The 22,515-nt window shown below is 45.7% G+C and overlaps 1 protein-coding gene across 2 annotated transcripts in view; it reads left to right on the forward strand.

Annotated features, from left to right (window-relative positions):
* The window catches only part of sik3 (SIK family kinase 3), a 29,157-nt gene that overhangs the window by 3,428 nt on the left and 3,214 nt on the right, over positions 1-22,515 (forward strand). The window contains exons 2-25 of one of the 2 annotated variants that reach the window (XM_018687622.2): positions 8,072-8,188; positions 8,563-8,626; positions 9,226-9,387; positions 9,600-9,724; positions 9,850-9,973; positions 10,273-10,391; positions 10,493-10,603; positions 10,698-10,832; positions 11,152-11,229; positions 11,578-11,687; positions 12,661-12,817; positions 12,898-13,047; positions 13,146-13,219; positions 14,116-14,253; positions 15,143-15,284; positions 17,664-17,783; positions 18,671-18,729; positions 18,909-19,018; positions 19,691-19,860; positions 19,946-20,073; positions 20,711-21,522; positions 21,858-22,012; positions 22,099-22,228; positions 22,312-22,438. In XM_018687622.2, the coding sequence (XP_018543138.1) occupies positions 8,072-8,188; positions 8,563-8,626; positions 9,226-9,387; positions 9,600-9,724; positions 9,850-9,973; positions 10,273-10,391; positions 10,493-10,603; positions 10,698-10,832; positions 11,152-11,229; positions 11,578-11,687; positions 12,661-12,817; positions 12,898-13,047; positions 13,146-13,219; positions 14,116-14,253; positions 15,143-15,284; positions 17,664-17,783; positions 18,671-18,729; positions 18,909-19,018; positions 19,691-19,860; positions 19,946-20,073; positions 20,711-21,522; positions 21,858-22,012; positions 22,099-22,228; positions 22,312-22,433 (3,612 nt within the window). In that variant the 3' untranslated portion in view covers positions 22,434-22,438. The remainder of the gene's footprint in view (positions 1-8,071; positions 8,189-8,562; positions 8,627-9,225; positions 9,388-9,599; positions 9,725-9,849; positions 9,974-10,272; positions 10,392-10,492; positions 10,604-10,697; positions 10,833-11,151; positions 11,230-11,577; positions 11,688-12,660; positions 12,818-12,897; positions 13,048-13,145; positions 13,220-14,115; positions 14,254-15,142; positions 15,285-17,663; positions 17,784-18,670; positions 18,730-18,908; positions 19,019-19,690; positions 19,861-19,945; positions 20,074-20,710; positions 21,523-21,857; positions 22,013-22,098; positions 22,229-22,311; positions 22,439-22,515) is intronic. The other variant, XM_018687623.2, reaches the window with a different exon arrangement.

Here is a 22,515-nt window from a genome sequence, read left to right on the forward strand (position 1 = left end):
CTATTTTACTTGTTTTTGTTTGTTTGGCTTCAATTTGCATTTTTACTTGTAAAGCTGATCTTTGAAAGGTGCTATATAAATAAAGTTTATCATTACTGTTTACCTCCACCACTTACCGACAGCTCCAGAGCATCTTCATGGTGAAATATCCTCAAAAATAGTCTCAAGTTTTATGCTCATGTTTGAAATGTGACGTAGCCAAGTTGCTGAAAGATTTATTTTCCCTAATGAATTGAAGTTCTGGAACTGATCGGCCCCGTGCCTCAGTTTGATCGGCTGTTAGGCCTGTAGTCGCTTTTTTGTTTCACTTGAGGTGATATTTCACATCCCGGCCACTTTAACAGGTGGCACATTTGCACGTCCTTTTTGCATATCCTTTTAACAGCCGCTGTCAGAATAGTTTTTTTTATGCACAGTTAATTGATCAGAGTCAGTGAAATCCTTTCATCTCATAGCTTTTTATTTTAGAAAACGTGTATTGCTTTTACTGATGGTTTAGCCTCTGGATGAATGGTCACCACTGATTTTCAGTGATAATGATGACACAAGGATGTGATGCAACCAGTGTGTTGCAGATACCTCCTTGCAGAACAAGCCAGTTTCTCAGTATTTGTGAAACCACAATAATAATAACAATAACTGGTAGTTATCTTGACAAAAACATGCTGCTTTTTGTCTCGTACAGCAGCAGTCCCACGTTTGACTGGATATTTTAACTCCACTTCCAGCGAGTGTTTGTCGTGTTTGATAAGCCCACTAACCGTGAGTGTTTGTGTATGCACACACTTGTGTAATAGCTCGACAAAAGGCGGTGTGGTGTGGTCAGTGCCCTTGTGTGACTTGGCTTAATGATCAAGTAAAAGAGACACACAAGAAGAAGCAGCAGCAGCTCTCTGTCTTTTCTTTTTGGTGCCCACAGCAAGGTGAGTTGCTAAAAAGATGGCACAGTGCAGCGTGTCCTGACCTGCCTCTCTGTGGGAGAAGCGTTTTTTTCTTCTTCTTCTTCTTCATCTTCTTCTTTCCCTGTTCTTTTTCCTGCCCCCCCCCTTCCTTTCCTCTGGAGTGTTTTTTAGGCAAGAAAAGGATGAGCAGGAGGAAGAGGGCAGGCAGGCAGGAATGGCAGGCGTTAGGTAACAGGCCTAATGTACTGTGCAACAATTTCACTCACTCCCTCGGTCGCACTCACGCACACAGCTCTCGTAAGGTACAGTATACACTTCCACCCCCTCGTCGTTTCTCAGAAATCGGCACGCCTTGAGTCTGATTTCGTTTAGGTGAATAACACGACAAAGGCTCGACTTATCTCTTTGCCCTGTAGTCGTCTGCTGCTGCTGCTTCTTCATCCTCTGTGGAGTGAGTCTGCAGCCGGGGCGACTTCAGAAAGAAAAAAAAAAATCGGGGGAACAGCTCAGACTGTGTTGCTTCAGTATTTCCCTCTGCTCGTGCCCTCAGCAGTTTGTGTTCTTCATCGTCATCATCATCTTCCACAGCTCTGCTTGTTGTTGCCGTGTGTTGCCAAGGCTCCTAGTTGGGGAAAGGTCGCTCCTTTGAAGTCTTGCCGGTTTCCATAGCGATGGTGATGATGGTTCCGGAACCCCAGCTACTAATTCTGAATGGAACTCACTCGCCATCGGCTGGAATTTTGTCGTTGTCTGTGTGTTTTATTATGTGGGTTTTATTTGGCAGAGTTGTGAGCTGGATGCAACAGAATCCATCCAGTAAGCATGGGGGGGTTCCCCACTTCAGACAGCCCCACCCCCCCAGAACTGACTGATTGTAGCTCTGCTGATACAAACCTTCCAGCCAGAAGAATTGCTGTGATAGACAAGAGCTAAAGTGTCTGGTTGATGTTGCTGCTGCTTTGAAGAAACATCCTCCAAATGGATCAAATCCTCCATCACAGTAAATGTAACTTTACGGCCCAATAACAATACACATCGTCTGGGAAATCAGTTGAAATTGTGACTGGAATAGTTTAAATCAAAGTACATACAAAGTCACTGAAATGCTACATGTTTATTTTCCCTTCTCACAATTAATATGCAGATTTTTTTCTCTAATTATTGTTTAGTCTATGAAATATTTAAAAAGTAATGCATTGCCAACACATCCTCACATTTGAACAGCTGATCCAAAGGTTTGGTGTTTTAGCACAGAAAAAAGACCATTTGTTTTTGTTTAATCGATTAGTTAATCAGCTAACCAGAGCAGCTGTACCATGAATGTTTGGCTGTGATGATGATGTTGAGTCCTCCTGAATTCCAGCTTCAGGTGATCAAGATATTAGAAATCGTACGTAGCTTTCCTTAAAGAAGAGTTCGGAGCAGCTGGTTCTTCTTTGTAGGCATAAATCAATGATGAAATATATATAAACACGGACGACATGGCAGCTCCCCCAAGTGGCATCAAATTACATGCCATTTTAGGTCGTTCTTATCACCCTAATGGTGTGTTTAAGTGGTTTTAATCAGTCATTTGATGCTGAAACGTCATGATTGACAGCTGGGGTTGACTCGTGATTGGTCGGAGCAGGACTTTGGACTTTTCGTAAAGTGGGAGGAAGTGTGTATGCCCAACAACTCCATTTTAAATGTGTTAGTTCTGGTCCTGATGGCGCTAATGCAACCAGTGTATGTTCCCCTAAGTGTTGTACTGGTCCTGGTTCGGTCTGCTTGTCAAAATCTAATCTCCACAAAGCAGAAACCCAACAACAAATGGCAGATGATTGTGTGATGTCCAGTTTTTCCACACTCCAGTCTTTGTACTTTCAGCCTGACACATTCAACTGACTCATCTCCACACATAAAACTCATACGAGTGCGCAACACACAATCTGCGAGAGGCTTCGCGCTGACTCACACTGTATGTGCGCGTGCATAGTTACAGTCAGAAAGTAGTGCAGGCCTGTGCTGACCTGCTGTGTCGTGTGTAGTTGTAGGTGTGCACAGGTAGCCATGATGCCGTGTTTTCATGCTGATGTGGGTTAAGCCTGAGTATTACTCCTCCTGTGGCTGTAATCTGTGTCACCTCTTGATGAAGGTTAACCTCATACATTATATCACCTCTGTGTGTTTGTGTGCGTGCAGTGTAGACGTTACACCATAGGCCCAGTTCTCCATGCAGGATTAGCCCTATTATAGTTGAGTCATGGATGGATGTTTTTCCTCAAGAAAGCTGGAAGGCTGTTTGAACATCATATATAAAAGCTTTTTGGCTTGGATTGGAGGTTACGTTTCCACCTGTATACTTGTTTATTTGTCAGAAGGATTACACTAAAAGTACTGAACTGCTAGACTTTTATAATATTCAGGAATTGCAGTCATTTTATAAAACTACCGGACATATGTTTTAAACATTTAAACAATAAAGCACAAATGTTATCATCCAACAAATGTTATTTATTTTAAGTAGTCAGCATGACTGAACTCCTTGATGTCTGGTTTGACGTGTCCAAGTTGTACTACGTGTTAAAATGCGAGTCGAGCTGAGTCACGTGATCAGACACTCTGTGAATGAATCAGCAGAAGTAAAACCAAACTTTTGGATAATATAAGCTTATCTGTAAAAAGAGATAATGTCCATGTCAGAGTACGTCCACTGACAGGCTCTGATTGTTTTTATATCTGACGACATTGGGATTCCTACAGAGATAAACCAGAAACATCACTTTTTATTAATACCAGACTCCATTCGCAAAAAGGTTCATTTAACCGAGCTGAACACAGGAGCTACTGGAATACCACTGACTCTCTGTTTGTTAAGTTACTGTGTGGTACTTTTACTTCATTGAGTCACAATAATCTGAATCCTGTGTTCTGCTTGGTAAAATTCCTGTTTTTGTCAATGGAGTCTGGTACTGATATTTGTTTATGTTGTTCTTGATCAATAATGCACAGATTCAAAAAGATTTTTGTTCTTATCAGAGTTATCCTTTCATATTTTATTCGTCACACAGCAGACTATTTATTTAACAGATTTTCCTCTGGACATTTTAGCCTGTGATATTTTCATATTTGACATATGCTGACTAACGTAAACTCTGGTTTACTATAAATTTTTCTCAGAAGTCTGGTGTATGTTGTTTGACGTTTGCCTCGGCAAAGGTCTTCCGTGTATTTTGCTTTTAAAAAAATCTAAACCTGTCATAAACAGAGGAAAAACAATACAATGCTACTCTATTTTATTATTTTAATGAATATTGGGATTAAAATGGTTTAGGGTTAGAGGTCTGTGACGGATTTATTTTTATATTTTGATTGTTCAGTCTAAACTGAGCTGCTCAGTTGTGAGGTGCGGTTATTTTTGTAGCTTTTTAATGTTTTATTCATCCATTTATATCCTCTTTTTCTTCATGTAATGTTTAATCACAGTCAGTCAGATGTGTTAGGGATTCCCTGTTGTGTTAATTTTAGCGGAAGAAAACGTTCTCAATTCATCAAAATGACAAATTGCACTTCTGTGTGCAGCCGGAGCTTGAGAAAGCCATGTAACTCTTTTCTTTGTAAACAGTTTCTTAGAAAAACGCGACATGGCAGAGGTTGTATCTGACATACCTGGCAGGTGTGTCACAGAACAATAACAACATTCCCAGTAATCTCAGTCTCCCTGGGCTCGATATGGGAGGTGAATTGTTGACAGTCCCTGCTATTATTTCTTGTGTGGCTGCAGTTGTGCGTTTGTTGTGTAACGTACAGTCAACGGTCCGGACTCCTCTGCCGGGCACCAGCTGCTCTGGTATGGTGCTGTGTTGAGGTCACAGTCTTGTGATCGGAGAGGCTATGTGACACTTCATCTCATTGCAGCCGGCCTCTCAGGAGTGTGTGTTGTGTGTTTGTGTGTGAACCCAGATCTTTAACAGAAAAGTCATTGGAGCTAGCGCAAAGCCCTGACACACACTCACTTATCACCACGCATTTTACTGTACCAAACCCGGAGATGATGGTGCACAGTGGTGTTTAGAGTAAACATTAAACAGTACTCAAGTAAAAGTACTGTTACTTTATAATGTAATGACTCAAGTAGAAAGTAAAAGTAAAGTACTCAAAACAACTAAGAGTAAGAGTAAAAAAAGTATCTTGTAAAAAGCGACTCAAGCATTGAGTAATTTCAGATGCAGTTTTATTACATCAGTGTACATTTGCAAGACACAGTAACTGTTTCATTATCTTTACATTTGTAGGGATGAAATGTTGTTTTTGAGGGTTTAAATATTCAGATTTAGTTATTAACCTACTACAACTTCATGTCTGAGATACAGTGTAAAAGTAAATCCTTGCAGAGTGAGATCAAGTTCAGTTCAAAATGCTATTGTTAGCTAGCATGTAGCAGTTAGCAATGTGAGTACTGTTGTATAGGACCGGATTCTCAACTGCAGTAGCAGAAATCCCACCCTGGACTATTTTATTTCAGGGAGTTTATTCAAATGATTTCTTCCGTTTTCTTCCATAGGCATTTTCATTGTAAAAAAACAATGATTAATTGATAATTGATGGTTAATTTTCCCAATGATCTGCACGTCTTTCAGAAACACTTCCACCTCGTCGTTAGTCTGAGCAAAGCAATCTCTGCTCTTGCTTTTCGCTCCTGCTGTTCCTTGTTTGTTGCATTTTCTGCAGCTAACTTCCTGTTTACACCTGCACATGTACATGCCCAGTGTACGTGAACGGCTGGAGATTATTTCTGATATTATTTTATTTCTGAATCGTCCAGTTTCTGTGATAAGAGAAGCAGCAGTTGAGTGACCAGTGTCTAAAACTTGAGGCTTCGCTGTGCCGTTTCCTCATTTTCAGAAGGACTCGCTGTCCTCAAACTGATCACGACCAGTGTGTGTGTGTGTTGGCTTATGTTTGAGTGTGGCAGTGTGTGATCCAGATGTCCTGTCGTTACCCTCCAGAAGATGCAGAGGGGAGCGATTACATCAACAAAACTGGACGACTGCCAAAGCCCAGAATAGATTCCTAGAGCTTAAAATACCATGCAGACGCCCAACAGATGCATACGTATACGCTCAAACATACATGTTTGTGTTAGGTGGGGTTAGAAGTGTCTCAAGGCTTCTGCCACTTCACTGTTTCATGTTTTAGCTCAGTTTTATCATCATTTTCTACATGTAACACACAGGAAAATGAAATGCTGCTCCTCAGTGGACCACAGGGCAATATAGAATAGACATTTCAGGACAAGAAGTGCAAAAAAGAAAGTAATAAAACTGAGGAAAAAATGAACATAACAGGTAGAAACAACACATACAGGGCTCCAGACTACCCTTTTCCACTACCAGCTTGCAATTAAATCGACATTCAGTGCAACACATTCTTATTTTGTCCATCTTAACTGTATCACTTTATAGAAATAAGTGTGTTGTTTTAGTAAAGTCTGCATTAATGCTTTAAATTGCCTTTTAATATGGGAAGAGAAATAATAACACTTAGAATAAATTCAGAACAGGATTACAGCTCACTTGATTTTAAATACACTTAAATAATGTTTCTAGAGAAGCAACATTAATGTTCACAACAATGAATTCCAACATCTTGCTGGAAAGAAATATAAAATGTCAGAGGGCTGGTTTGTGCGCTAAATTCACAGGAATTTGCTAAATTTTAAGTTAAGACGACATACACACAGCTGTCACTTTAGCTTCATCGTAACAATTCGCTATTAGCTTAACCAGTGCGCTGAGATTGTGACTATATAGAAAATTTTATGTTGCGATTATCCTGGCCAAAATAATTGTGATTAACGATCTTATTACGATAATCGTGAAAATATGCTTTAAACTCTTAGAATGATTTGAACGGTTCCTTATGGGCTGTGGTCAAATTAACATTACAGTTAACGTTTAAGAAAAAACTGAAGTATATCGCAGTTAATTCACTGGAGATTGCAGCTCTGCTCTGTTAAGCTACACAGTTACCTGTGCTAACATAATTGCGATGTGCGATAAAATTGTATATTGTCCCATCCTTAGTCAGGAGGCTGTGGACAACTGTTGAAAATGCTCGTTTAGCAGGTGGTTTGATAAAGGACTCACTGGCCTTTATGTTTTTTTTGTTTGTTTTTTTTGCATCCAACCCTGGAGTGGGGTTGGGGGCAGATTTTCAAGACGCACCAGTGCTTCTAGCTGTAAAATTTAGTCGCAGCGTCTCCAGAAATGGTTGCCATCTGGAGCCCTGACTTAAGAAAGAGAGGAGGGAATAGAAAGAAATATACAGGACACATGATTACTTTTATAAACAAATCAACTGCAGAAACTCTAACTCTACAAATATGTATGTTTTCCACAACAATCCTCCCGAGGGGAAGCTACACACTAAGACGCACAACAATGTGGATTAATGCCACTAGTTCGATGTCCTCCCTCTTCGCTCTCCCTCACTTCCCCTTCCTCTGCAACAGGAAGTCGGCCTTGTCGGGCTTCAGATGGACTCATCTTCTTCATGTCAGGACAAAGGGGAGCTCTGGGCTGGCACTTGGTTGCGGGACACATGCTTTTCATTTCTTCACTCACTCACACTGACTGACTGTACTCGCTCGTCTATTTTTGGCAGCAGCCGTGTTTTGGGGGCCGTTCCATTAGCTTCGCTTGATTAAGTCATTAAAGTTGTCTACCCATCCCTAAGTGGCAGAGCAAAAGCTCCTGTCACACACCATCACCGTCCACGCCGCCGGAGCCATTGTCCAGGGCTCGGCAGTTGCGCAAGAGGCTCACTCGCCGTCGGGAGGTCGCGGCTGAGGTCAGGTTACCCAAACAAGCTGGAATCCAAAGAAGATCGCTCATGTTTTGTTCGTCTTTAACAACCAAGTATCTTTACTTTTCTGACTCACGCCTTCCTCCTAACCTCCTCTCCTGGTTATTTTCTTGGCGCTTTGCTCTTCTCATGATTATTGTGTCATCACGGACAATATTGCAGGGGCAACCAGGGCCGTTCCCTGGAACCGTTGCCTGTAATTTAAGTGTCAGCTGGATGCCGTTAACGTGACTGTATTGTCTGTGTTTAGGTGGCTGTTTAAGATGAATTCCTCCTCATTTTGTCTCCTCCTTTCTGTCCTCCTTCCTCTCTGTCTCCAGGTGGCTATAAAAATAGTGGATAAGACCCAGCTGGATGATGAGAACCTGAAAAAGATCTTTAGAGAGGTGCAAATCATGAAGTTGCTGAAGCACCCCCACATCATCCGCCTCTACCAGGTACACACTCACCCACAAAAGCCGACTCTACCAAGTCCTCTGCTCAGATCTCACACCTGAGACTCGTGGCCCTCAGTGGCAGGAGAAGAAAAAACAAATAAAACATGTTTGGCCACTGTTTCTCAGCTTATTTGAAAATTACTTTAACCAGGGAAAGTTATTTTCCACATTCGCTGGTTTACAGCTAAACATACTGTGTATTGAATGCTACACTTGCAGTTTCTGTTCTATATAAATCTTCCTGTTTGTATGCCAAACAATGCTTACTCACTCTGTTGCATAACGGGGGTGAACCGCCCATCACTAGATGTCAGTCCTGTCTGAGGGTCTGTAGGTCCTGGCTGTTTACGTTTTTTATGTTTTCATGTCTTTAGGTGATGGAGACGGAGAGGATGATCTATCTGGTAACGGAGTACGCCAGCGGTGGAGAGATATTCGGTAAGGGGAGTTCCCCGCTGTTGCCTTGTTGTTATTGCCTCTGTTTGTGTGTCTGGTTCCCGCCCCCCCTTAAAGGTCGAAAGCAGCAGAGCAACAGGCTGTAAACTGTGCAGCCGAGTCTCTGAACTACGATGGAAGTAGAGACGTAGAAACAAGAACTAATCCACAAATCAGCTAAATCTGTTGCTAAATAAACAGCCAGAAATTAATTCAAATTTTGATTTTATGAAGAATTAATTTTTATTTTCATCCTTTCAGATGGACGGTTTTCCAGTTTCAAGTCACGCCGCTGTCACTTTTTCTTATTTTATAGGCTGTAATTGATCATCCTTTGCCTGCCCAAGAGCGCTATGGAAAAAACTGTTTTATTCAGTGTTTTTATTCAGTGTTTTTACTGATTTTAATTACTTGGTAACTTGCAGTTACTTTCATCTATTCTTTTATGTTGCTTTTAGCATTTGTTGAGTCCAGTTGTATCTTTCTGAAGCTTTAAATCAGGTCTGTGCGTCATGTCATAAACTGTCAGATCAACCTGGATCCAGTGTCCTGACGTACAATAAACTTCTAAACTTTGTGTGTGTGTGTCTTTGTGCGTGCAGACCACCTGGTGGCTCACGGGCGCATGGCGGAGAAGGACGCCAGGAAGAAGTTCAAGCAGATCGTGGCGGCGGTGCATTTCTGTCACTGCCGCAACATCGTCCACCGAGACCTGAAGGCCGAGAATCTGCTCCTGGACCACAACCTCAACATCAAAATCGCAGGTATGAGTGTGTATTTCTGTGTGAGTGTGTGTGTTGTGCTCAGAATCTATGGGTGGGTAATGTAATTCAGTGGTTTTGGGCTGTGTTGTCTCGGTGAGTGGGCGTAGGCAAGTGTCAGCATGTGCTTTTGGAACGTTTTCCCCCCGTTTGATTGAATTTACTCTGTGGAGGAAAAGTGTTCAGATTGGATAAACTTCTCCTCCCGCTGACAGATTTTGGCTTCAGTAACCTGTTTTCTCGAGGCCAGCTGCTCAAGACGTGGTGCGGCAGCCCTCCCTACGCCGCACCAGAGCTCTTCGAGGGCAAGGAGTACGACGGGCCGAAAGTAGATATATGGGTGAGTAGGCTTGTAGGCAGGGTGCAGCTGATTGGGCTTGAACTTTCCAGAAACAAAACCAAAAAAAAAAAAAACAAAAAAAAAACAACAACAATCGCCTGTTTCCTGCTGTCTTTGTTCCACAGAGCTTAGGTGTGGTGTTATACGTGTTGGTGTGTGGCGCCTTGCCTTTCGATGGCAGCACTCTACAGAATTTGCGGGCACGTGTCCTCAGCGGCAAGTTCCGCATCCCCTTCTTCATGTCCACAGGTAGGAAGTCCTCTCCAGCCCAGCGTCGCAACATGTCCACAGATACAAACTGAACAGTACTATGTATATGACTAAAGTGAAACTAATAAGACAGAACTGTTATGAACAGTAACATTAGCAGAGTACGTGAGTAGCAGCCTATGTTGACTGCAACATCTGTGATTGGTCGGCTCACACGTGTTTTCTTTATTGTTTACCTCTTGAAGATAGAACAGAACTCCCATAACGAAGAAGACAATGTAGAAAAAAGGTGTGTTTTCAGACATAGTTCATAATCATAGTTTGTGTGTTTCCTGCAGACTGTGAGTACCTGATCAGACACATGTTAGTCCTGGAGCCCAGCAGACGGTTGACCATGGAGCAGATCTGTAAGAACAAGTGGATGAGACAAGGAGACCCAGATCCAGACTTCGACAGGGTGAGAGCAAAAAAAAACAAAAAAAAAACACTGCCAGTTAGCTTAGCTTAGCTTAGCACAAAGATCTAACATCTCTTCTCTCCGTTTCCTCTCCTGTTCAGTTGATAGCAGAGTGCGAGCAGGTGAAGACGGAGAGAGAGACGGAGCTCATCAACGAGCAGGTGCTGATAGCCATGTCGGAGATGGGCCTGGACCGAGAGCGCACGCTTCAGGTTGGACACAAACACCCAGACTTCCTCTGATAGTATTTTAAATCTTCACTGCCGCCTCTGGCGTCTCATTTGCATCCTCTTTTTCCCGCTCTAGTCCCTACAAACAGACGCATACGATCACTACAGTGCCATCTACAGTCTGCTGGCTGACCGCCTCAAGAAACACAAGACCCTGCGTGTTGCTCAGCCCACGCCGCGCTCCATAAGCTATCCCCTTAATGCTGTACAGGTGAGTCACGTCCAGGGTGTTGATCGCGCTCCTCTCCTGAGAAATCTTCCCCTGACTTCAAAACTCTGGCTCAGGTGGCGGCAGCAGAGCGCAGGTTCAACATTTTACCTGAACTAAATTAAAAGACTGGATGGTGTTTTCAAAATTAAACGCTATTAAACAGTAGGGCTGCCTCCCTCAGTCCTCATGTCCATCCACTGAATGGACTTGATTGGCTTTAACCCACATGTGCGAAACCTGCTGTGCTGAGAAGATTGTTAGAAAATTAGTGCAATCCTCACATGACCTGTGTGTGTGTGTTTGTGTGTGTGCCTGGCAGACGGATCCGCAGGGTAATCCCGTTAGCATGACCGTTCCTCACGTCCAGCTCATCAACCCGGAAAACCAGATTGTTGAGGTGAGTCGACAACATTAACTGCCTCTAACTTTTTACTGATAAAAACAGCTGCATCTGATCTGCATATATCTGATAATTAGCATGTTTGTAGTAGCTGTCTGTCTGTTTTTTTATGGTTTATGAATAGACTACGATCAGATGCACACAATCACACATACATGGACACACACAGAGCCTCAAAGCTGACTCACAAACGCTGTGAAACACAAGAATGCGTCAGATCACTGCAATGCAGCAGGGATTTTAACAGAGAACCTGCACTATTGGAATACATTTAAAAATCTCTGTCACACACACAAACAATACCAAAGGCTGTTACTAATGACCATATGTGTGTTTGTTGTGTAGCCGGACGGCAGCATGGCACTGGACAGTGATGAAGGCGAGGAGCCGTCTCCTGAGGCCATGGCTCGCTACCTTTCAATGAGGCGGCACACTGTGGGTGTACCAGACCAAAGGTAAACACATTGAGCGCCACTGCTGCAGTATCACAAGTCAGGTGACAAAAAAATAAAGTGATCTCAGTGAGTTTGGTCGGGCTGGTTCGAGTAGACAGTGAAGCAGGAATGACGTAGGTTAGCATGTTAGCGCTACCGGTTCCCTTGTCCCAAAGTCAGTGGGCTTTTGTTTAGACACAAGCTCAAGACATTTTCAGGTTTTATTCTCCGACGTAAAATCCGTCAGTAAATCCCCCACTCCTGATGTTTGAAGCTTTTACGTGTCTTTAAAAAAGGCGGTTGCTAACGAGTGTCTAAATGAAGTGGTCACAGCACGCATGAGCATTGTCCAGTTCTGGTTGGAAGCCATTTTTGACGCCATTTTCCAGTCAATTTCTCGTGAACGATAAACGTTTGGTCGGACTCGATGAACGCTTCCTGTGATTTTCCGATTTGAGCAACCGTAAACAAAGATAAGAATCTCCCATGTAGAGAATCACCACCTGCCCTCCAGTCGCATTTCGCTAATTTCAGACGCAAACTATTTACGAAGATTCTGTCCAATCACAAACAAGAAATGTTGCTGAACAGGGCTGAAAAGTTCATATTGGAGCTGTAACGACCTGTTTGCCCTGTGAGCCAGCAGAGTGCGCTCTAACAGCTTGACCTATTGACCTTTCATTAAACTAAGTGAATAATAAGGACAGGAGCGAGCAGAGCCGTCCTGAGTGGGACAATCCTGATATCAAAACACCTGAGATTCAGTGTGTGGAGGTATTTTGGGTTCTATAAAGTTGCGAATAAAGATAAGGCTGTTTGTCAACTTTGTAAACGACCGCTGGCGGCACTTTTCAAACAAATTGCGAGTCATTTTGCCTTCGTTTAATCTAGATTTTTGGTCTAATAAACTGCTCACGTGATCAGATATTTGTGTCCGGCACAAAAACCAAAACCTCTCACTCCTTTCCTGTCGTCTTCTCTCCTCCCGCCACAGGACAGAGATGCAAGAGGACCTCCAGAAGCTGCCACCGGGTTTCCCACGCGGTGCCGTGCCCCAGCCCCCTTTCCCCCCTCTGGCCCCCACCATGGGCCAAATGCACACTCTCATGCCCACACAGAGCCTGCAGCCCACGCAGCAGCTGGAGTACAAGGTACGGTCAGTTACTGAGCTCTTTCAGCTGCCATCTGGACGCTATCGGTTTCTGACGTCTTGTCTTTGCTGATCCCACAGGAGCAGTCGTTGCTGCAGCCCCCCACTCTCCAGCTCCTCAACGGCATGGGGCCTCTGGGTCGAAGAGCTTCCGACGGCGGGGCTAACATCCAGCTACACGCTCAGCTCCTCAAGAGGCCCCGGGGGCCCTCGCCGCTTGTCGCCAGCCCGGTGAGTATAGTCAGTTATTCCCCGAGGATCTGGATGGATTTCGTGTAAAACTGCCAGGACCGCTGACCAGTTTAAAATAAACTCTCTGCCTCTCTCAGCACCCTATCCCCGCAGTAGCTCCGGTGGACGAGGAGGGATCGGACGGAGAGCCAGACCAAGAGGCGGTACAGAGGTAACCCACGGTGACGGGACGTACTCACACAGAGGTGCTGTCTAAAGTGGATTATCTGGAACGCCCTGTAGCTTGATCTCACATTATTTAAGCACAGTTAGCGTAGCTTAGTTGGCTAATTTTAAAGTATGAGACACAAACAAAACAAGCTAAAAAAAATCAGGCTGTAGTTGAGGTTTTTTAGACGTTCAGGATCAGGGTTTCCCAGCTGGTCCTCTTCAGACAGCGGTCTCTGTAGACTCCGCTGGTGTCCTGGGTTGCTGGGAGTGAGTGCCTTCAGGCTGCTCTGCTTTCCCCTCCCCCTCCACCCTCCTCCACCCTCCTCACCCTCACCCCCTCACCCCAACGGGAGGTGGCCACTCTGCTGTGGTGCTCATCCCATCCTCTCCCTCCTTTTTCTCCATCGCGCAAGTGCCTTCTGCCACAACTCCGAACTGAATCTGCCGCCAAATCCAGCCCCTCCTCTCTTTCTCTCAGACTCCCCCCTTTTTTTTATGTCGACCGAGAATCCTCTTTATCTCTCTCATCTCAGTAAGTGCCAAATTCTCCCCGACTTTCTCTCTTTCTCACACAGCTTTGCTAACTCTGAAGCTTGCAAAACCAGTGAAAACCAGTCCCTAAATTGGAAACTGGGGGGTTGTGGGATACCTGTAAGCTTTAACATCCATCTATGATGTAATTTTACTCTGTTTTCTGATTGGCTAAGATGATATGAATGATGGCACCCATTGGCAGAGGTGGGAAGGGGGCGGGCCTTCCCCCCTTCTCCGCTGTCTCCGTAAGCCATTGAGGACAGAGAGCTGACCAGCGCTGCTTCCTGTCTCCCACCCCCACCCCTCACCCCCCTCCCTCCCGTCCTCCTCCTCCTCCCCCACCCACCCCTCCCTGCGGCCCAGGTACCTGGCGAACCGCTCCAAGCGGCACACGACGCACGCGCTCACGAGCACATCGCATGGCGAGCCCTCGGCAGAGTCGCAGCGGCCCCAGGGCCCCCGCCAGAGGGGGGGCTGGTTGGCCCCCGACACACACACCCGGTGAGGGGAACACGCCCGCTCCGAGTTGTATATGCACACACACACACACACACACACACACACACACACACATATTAAACGTCTTTCACCTCTCACTTGCACACATCTCTCATGAAGAGCTCGCACCAGGTGAAAGTTGTGCGCCTCCCAACGAGGAGTATTTTTTGTGTTGGAGGTGGAGGGTGTGGCACAGGGCAGACATTATCTCCATCCACATCACCAGTAAACCATGAGTCAAATTAACTTTCTGTTTCCCTGGGAGGAGCAGGTATGTGACAGGTGCATGCTGACGATTTATCACCCTGAGGAACCCCCTCAAAGCTAAATTATTGTTATTATATGTGTATATTCTCTCCAGTAGACGCCATATATTCTTGTTTTTTTTGTGTTGCTGGTGTAATAAGCATCATCTCCCTCGTCTTAATGTGAATTTCTCGGTTCAGATGCAGCGGCAGGGAGGGCGTTTTATCAGATTTGTGCCTGTGTTTTTAAAAGAAAGCACGCCCCTTTGTGAGCTAGAACCGAAGCTAGAAGCAACGTCTTTGTTCGTGGAGTAAAGCGACGGCTGTCAAACATCCGTCTCGTCCGGTAGTTTAGTTTTCTTTTACGCATGCTAGCGCGTAGCGTAGCAGCCAGTTTATCCTCAGATGTCCTTAGATGAACTCCCTGATTTCTGAGGTCCTGATGTTTCCTACACAATAAACTGTCAGATACTTTAACTTGTGATCTGTTGTGTAAGTTAAAAAAAGCTTACGTTTGTCGTGTGTTTCTGTCTCATACGTGTGTGTCAATGTGTCTGTGTTACCTGTCACGTTGTGTCTTTGTGTGTGTGTGTGTGTGTGCGCTCCCCCCTCCACCACCTCCTTCTCCTCCTCCTCCTCCTCCTCAGATCCAGCTATAAGGACTGTAACACCCTTCATCTCCCCATGGAGCGCTTCTCACCTGTCAGACGGTTCTCTGACGGCGCCGCCACCATCCAGGCCTTCAAGGCTCATCTAGAGAACAGCAGCCTCATTAAGCAACTTAAACAGGTACGTCACTCTGCTTAGTATCAGCGTGTACCGGGGAGACGGGAAAACAGCAACCAGTCCTTGGGTAAACAAGTAGCTGGTGGCTGTAACCACCTGGACCTCATTTTCTGAGAAACGTTGATTTTAAATACCAGACTCCATTGACAAAAACACTAATTTTACCAAGCAGAACACAGGAGCTGCTGGAGTACCACTGCCTCCATCTGTTAGTTAGTTTGTGTTATTGTGTGGCTTTCAGTAGTGGGGGAAAGATTCAGGTCTTTTACGTGAGTAGATTTACTACATAATAACACAAACTAACTAACAGATCAGTTCCAGCAGCTCCTACGTTCTGCTCGGTAAAATTTGCATTTTTGCCAATGGAGTCTGGTACTGATAAATAGCGATGTTCCTGGTTAAACAAAAAGGCTAAAAAGCTCTATCTCCATAGGATTCCTATCCATAATGTTGTCAGACACTTATAATAACATCTGAGCCTGTCAGTGATAAAAACTAATAAGGTTCAAAAATACCAGATTTATCTTGTTACAGTGACATTTCAATCTTGCTGAAGATCAAGAGTTGGTCATCGTCCCTCACTTTGGTTGTGCTACAGTGTTTTGGTTCTGCCTGCATAGTTTTAGATGAGTCATTTGGAGAGACAGATTTAGACCATCTGGCAGTGAAACGATGTGAAATAGGATCACGTTCGGGGGACGGAGGTGAATGCCGATTTCGATATTATAACAGCAATAAATTTACCTTTTTTCTCGCTTGAGTTCCTTTTTCGTTTCGGCGTCTGTAGGAGAAGATAAAGTGTTATTTCTGTGCAGGGTTGATAGGGTTATTGATCAATACCAGTGACTCAACAATTACCTCACCAGGTGCTGAGGTTTCAGAAACTCCCCACTCTGGTCTGTGCTCTCACTTCGCCCCTTACCCTCCCCTCCACCACCACCACCTCTCTCTCTCACTGTTTCAACTCGCTCACAGAAATACGACTTCCAAACAGTGATGAACACGTTTGGCTCTGAAGGCAAAAAAAAAAAGTGCAGAAACAGGTGATAACATTGCAGCTTCTCTGATGCAGTTTTTTGACTCTCTCCCTGGCACTGCAAATCATCATGCCTCCCTCTCTCTCTCTGCTGCCATTTCAGTGCAGAGTGAGGTTTTCTAATGAGCCATTTTCCACCTTTCTCCTTGTTTATTGTTGTTTTGAGGAAGCTGAGTGCTGGAGTTGAGATCAGGCCGTCAGGAGCTTCTGAGGTCTTTGGCTTTAGGGATAAAGTCTCGTCCTGTGGTGATACTCTTAAGACTAGAGCTGGGTTAATGAAGCGAGGGGTGAAACAGCCCCTGGAGAGACGCCAGCAGCCAATAGGACGTATTTACACTAATGTTTCTCTGTTTTTAAAGATTATTTGATGCAACAGTGAACCGAATTTCAGGGTTTTAGGCGCTAATGTTAGCCTAGCTTGCTTTAAGGTTAGGATTCAGTGTTTGTACTGGGAGCTGAATTATCCTCAGAGGTCTCCTCTCTAAAACAAAGGACCAAGTGATTAAAATCTGTTTTAAAAACACTGGATAAAACAGTTTAACGTTACAAATCAGTGTTTGCTCGCTTGTTTCTCTGATTCCTTAAGAACCAGACAAAAATCCTTCAAGATTAAAGTTTAAAAGTTACTATCAGGCTGAAAACCTGGAATTTCCTACGGTGACTGCGTCTTTTTCACCTGAGAAAACCTCGAGCTGCTTCCCGAGACCTCACATCACTCGCTGCAGTGGGATTACCTCACCCGGTGGGAGGGAGGGAGGGAGGGAGAGATAATCATCATGTTCGCAGTGGGTGCTTCATCTCGGGCGTTCGATAACACGCTGGGATTATCTTCCCTCCTCAGGTGTTAAGAGGGTTAACAGGGGCTGGAGGACGCATGACCTACACCCAGGTGAGGACCCCCTGAAAAGATTAAACACTTACACCTGGGGGGGGTAAACAAGCGCAGGGGCAATTATACAACCCTCCCATGTGTTACACATGTTGTAGCTCGTCATGCGACAGGACTCCACATCTCATCTCCTTCACATTTACAGCACAATTAAGTCGTACTAGCCTCATTAGCTCACACGTTAGCTTCAGGCTAACAGCCAGCCAGGTGATGGAGTTAAACATGGCGGTTCCACTGGGAGATTTAAAGAATGTTAAACATCATGAAGTGCGTGTTTGGATAGAGAGAAGAAGAAGAAATTAAATTTCAGAGCCCAGTGGATTTTGTTCATCAGCCATCGTTGGATCGTTGCTGGAAAGTGTAGGATGCTTTTTCTGGATCCGACACGTCGCCCTTCAGCTTTTGTTTGTTGTTTTTTTTTTAAATAATTGAAATAATGTTCCTGTGTTTCCAACAGGAGTGCGAGCAGCTTCAGAAAATGTACGCCGCCCAGCAGGATGAGCGGCTCCTGGAGCACACCCAGCAGCAGCATGTCCTCTACCAGCAAGAGCAACAAATCCTCCACCAGCAAATCCAGGTATTTGAGGACATTTTAAAATATTATTCTTGATTTTTAAGGCACGATGTGGTGCTGAGCCTCTAGATCAATAATTTTATCTGTCACTTTTATGTGTTTTACCATCACTCATAACTGTTTCAGGTGTTATTTTCTATTTGTTTTCTTTATTTTTAATTGTTTTCTTGCTCTCTTCTGCTCAAAACTGAACGTTATTGTCTTTTTAAAGGTAAAATTAACGCGATATTAAAACATGTGTTCGACTTTACGTGACACAACGTCACCATGTCACATGACTTTAACCCTCCGGGGTCTGAGCCTATATCAGATACTTTTGATTTAGCCTTTATATACCAAATAAGAAAATGTTTACCATACTGTTGTTTGGTGTCTTTTTTTTCAGCACAACTTCACCTATATGATCTGATAATTATTTTTTCAATTTAACCTACTTTATTAACATATTGGGCCCAAAAAGAGACAAAAATCATCAAATCCAAATTGATAAAATCTATTTATTACAATAAAAACCACAAACATGCTCAGTGAACTGTTTTGGAAAAAGTCAACATAGGTTGCAAATATGAACATATAAAGGTAAAATTGAAATATAATAAAACTATATACAAATATTTACCGTAAAGAATGAACAAACTATGTGCAAAATTATACAGAGAGCTTTGTATTCCAAGAGTTTCACATGTAAAATAAAAGGTAAAATTGAGATGTAATGGAGGCACAGTGTCATATAAAGTGGTATTGATCTGGTGGATTATCCTGCGTTGTCGCCTCATTTGTCTCCTTTCTTAAGGACACACACTCTTAATATTTGTCATAACCACCTCAGTAAATCGTGCTCTATCAAAGCTCGGAGTCATGTTTGTGTATCTGTGTTTCTGTACCTGCAGGGTCTGTCTTTAGGCCATGGAGAGAGCCAGCCTAGTCACCTAACCCACCAGCTCCAGAGGTGAACACACACACACACACACACGCACACACACACACACACACACATTACTCATCAGCTATTGAGCGCCGAACAATGAACTTGATACCGCTGCTGCAGCGCTATCGACTGAAGTGTTACATCACTGTCGTATCTCTCTTCTCTCTCCTCTCCTACTCTCCCGTCCCGTCCTCCCTCAGGTTGCGTATCCAGCCCTCCAGCCCTCCGCCAACACATCCCAGCAACCACCTCTTCAGACAGCCCAATCAGAGCCCTCCGCCTGGCTCCGCAGGCTTAATGCAAGGGCACGGTTAGTAACACGCACGCAGCCCGGGCGCCTAAACGCTTCGTATACTGTAACTGGTGTAGCGGTGTGTTTAAGTGTTGTGCGTTTGTTTTGTCTTCCACCGACATCCGACACTCGCTCATGTTATGAATAATGAACTAGGAGTCGTTAGATGAAAATGTTTTCTGGAGCGTAAACAGGGGCAGCAGGTGAGTCAACACGTCGCTCGTCAGGAGCACAATAACTCGTGATTACCTGGAGATAAAAACTGATTTTATTTACTTACTGTAACGGTGTCGTTCGTCAGGGCGGTGGTCAGGACTAAACCTGACAACGAGTGGAAAAAGTAGGAACAGAAATTTAGAATCAGAGAATCAGTGGACGAGTCGTTTTACCTGCTGAGAGCTACGTGCTAGCTGCTACAGCTAAAGCTACCGGTGTTGTGACAAGTTAAAAGTGTCAGAGAGAGAAACTGAGCTGAGACCAAGACAACAGATTAATGTCGGCAGTGTTTCTACATTTTGTAGCAGTGGGAAAACTAATGCAGAATAAGAAACTTTAACTTAGATTTGTGTTTGTATTTTCTATCGGGACAAATCTGTGTGTGTCTGCATTTTTAATTTTTCCTGGATTTTTGAGATCAGTAGAAACCTGATTAAAATAAAAACTGAACCTCTCTCCCTCTCCTCTCTTTAGGAGGTCCGTCACCAGTGCAGTACCAGCACGGTGCTCCAGCGCTGTACCAGGGTCAGAGTGGCAGCCCTCCCCCCACCGGCCTGCCCCGAGTCGCTCTACCGACCAATCAGCAAGCAGCGTCTGCCCGCCCCACCGTCCCATTGGCCCAGGGTGTACCTCAGCAACAGCAGGTGACTTTTAAAGAGCCAGTGACGCCGTTTAACTCCTGAATAAAACTCAGACTTCCTCAGGTGTTGACGACTCTGCTCTGTGCAGGTGACCATTCAGGTGCAGGAGGTGGAGCTGGGAGGTGGGGCGCAGAGACAGGGCAGCTTTCTGTCCACGCCAGGTGGACACCGAGTCCTCGGGAAGCAGCTGAGTGCCGACAACGCCGAGATGCACAGGTGACCCCGCCCATCCCGTCACCACGTGTACCCCCCTCCCCCCCACGATGGCTGCCAAACCTTCCCAACAATACCAGTGGACTGTTTCTGTGTCGTCTTCCTTCATCTTTCTTTTTATTTTTTAAATCACTCTCCATGATTTCGCCATCCTGAACTTTCACCTGCATGCTACCCGGTGTTTTTTTATGTTAATCATTGTTTGTTTCACACTGTTGGTTGATTTTTTTTTGATGTATTTTGAAACTTCAGACTGTATTTTTTTGTATGAGGAGGGAGGGGGCAGACAATGAGGACAATATTTGTTACCAGTATTTGAAAATTAACTAAAATGCTACATCGACTTTGCCCGAGACGACATCCTCAACAAATTCTCCGCCTCACAGTAGCTGGGTGAGTGGTTGGATGTTAAGTGTTTGATTACAGTGTGTGTAGAGGTCCCAGCAGATCCCCTGTAAACCAGGACTGCCTTCACTGAGACTTTAAATACCTGGAAATGTCTTAGTGAACACCTGAACCTGGGCTCCACCTGGAGTGTTAGCTAGGTCGTCTGTGTGTGGTGATATTTGAAGATTTCGGAGTGTGTTTCCGTCAGACGACAGGAAGCTAATTATCTTCTGCGTTCCCTCTTCCTATCCAGTCGCAGCCTTGGCCGCTTCACGTCGGGCTATGAGCAGGCCCAGTTCAATCCCCACCTCTTCTCTGGCGACGCCGCAGCCGCCGCCGCTGCTGCTGCTGCCGCCGCCGCCGCTGCCTCCTCCCGGGGCGCCTCCGGGGTGGTTGGCTCTTTCAGCCCCTACCTGCAGGGAGCCTCCCTCAAAGTCCCCGGCCTGGAGGGGTACCAGAGCGGGGCAGTGGGCACCGGCAGCTACGGCACCCCCTCCACACTACAGCAGGCCCTGCTCTCCCCGACTCCTTTGGACTACCGCCCCCCGCAGCAGCACGTCACTCCCACCCTGCAGGGCCTCCTGTCCCCCCGCCACTCCCTAACGGGCCACGCCGACCCCCGGCTGCCCCCCCAAGACCTGGCCGCCCTGCTGAAGAGGCAGAGCCCCCGGCCGTGCCCGGCGCCCCCCACGCCGCCCAGCGGTCCGCCCCAGGAGTACGGAGAGATGCTGCTCCTCCACCAGCTGAGCCAGGGCGAGAGCTTGGAGCCGCCGGCGCCGCAGGGCGCCTCCGGAGGCCAGCACTACCTCCACCTCCTCCAGATCCGACCCCCGGAGGTGCAGCCGCAGCAGCACCCGGCCCAGGCGCCCTGTCCCAGCTTACCTCACTCAGAGAGCATGGAGGAGGACGAGGTGCCGGCCGGCTACCACCACCCACACGAGGGCCTGCTGGCTAAAGCAGGAGAAGGTCACGAGCTCCTGGGCCCCCCCAGAGGAGGCACCCCCCCCTACAGCTCCCCCACACACAGGCATGGCGGCTACATCAGGACTGCTCCGGCTACCAGAGGTGAGACCTGGTACCTGGTACCATGATTCGAGTCGATATCATCCCTTTTTTATTATTTATAAAAACATCATAAACCAGAATAAATAACCTGTACAGTCTACTTCCTGTATCTGTGACATCGTTCATCCTCAAAACAAACTAATCTTCTGCAGTCGAGCTTCATCCTCTACTAACTGTCCTGCTCTGAGAAAGAAACTTCTGACGTACTTCAATTCTTAGCTGTTAGCTAAAGCGCTACGTCTCATGCGTCGCTAACAGCCTGTAATCGGCGTCGGCGTCATGTGTCATTAGTACAGTTTTTAATTTTCTTGATGGTGATTAATGTTTTCTGTCAGAACCTGAGCATGTGGAGTGCAGGCCCCCGGGGCAGGCCATGGAGGTGCCTGACCACAACGGCGTGGGCTACTCACGAGGTCCCCAGGGTGACGCCTATAGGTCCCGTGGACAGCTACAGCGCCACCACACCATCCAGACCTGTGACGACGCCTACGTGAGTGAAAGTCCGCCGATAATTCAGAATAAAAAGCGTGTGACTTGTTGAGGAGAGTGAGACTTTGATTCGCTCTCTCCGCTCAGGACCAGGCAGAGCCCATGTCGGGGATGAGCCTGTTGGCCGGGAAGGCGTTAAGCTCCGCTCGCATGTCGGACATCCTCAGCCAGACGTCGCTGACGGGAAGCCAGCAGCTGCACCAGCGGGAAGAATCGGGTCAGTCGAGGGAGACGGCGTCAAATTAACCTGAAACAAACCTCATGTGTGTGTTTGTCTGAACAACATGTTTCTCCTCCCAGTGTGCGACGTCGAAGGGGAGCTCCACGCGGCGGCCTGCTACCCCTCCTCCTGCACCAGTGACATGCTCCTCAGCTACAAACCCCCTGACCTGCAGTACAGCATGGAGCAGGCCGGGGTTTAGCACAGGTAAAGAGGTCCTAAAGGTCCTAAACGAGCAGAATCGCAGCCAAAACAGGTTCCACATCAACCAATAAATTACCCTG

The sequence above is a fragment of the Lates calcarifer genome, linkage group LG21, assembly GCF_001640805.2.
Source record: "Lates calcarifer isolate ASB-BC8 linkage group LG21, TLL_Latcal_v3, whole genome shotgun sequence".
NCBI classification, from domain to species: Eukaryota; Metazoa; Chordata; class Actinopteri; family Centropomidae; genus Lates; species Lates calcarifer.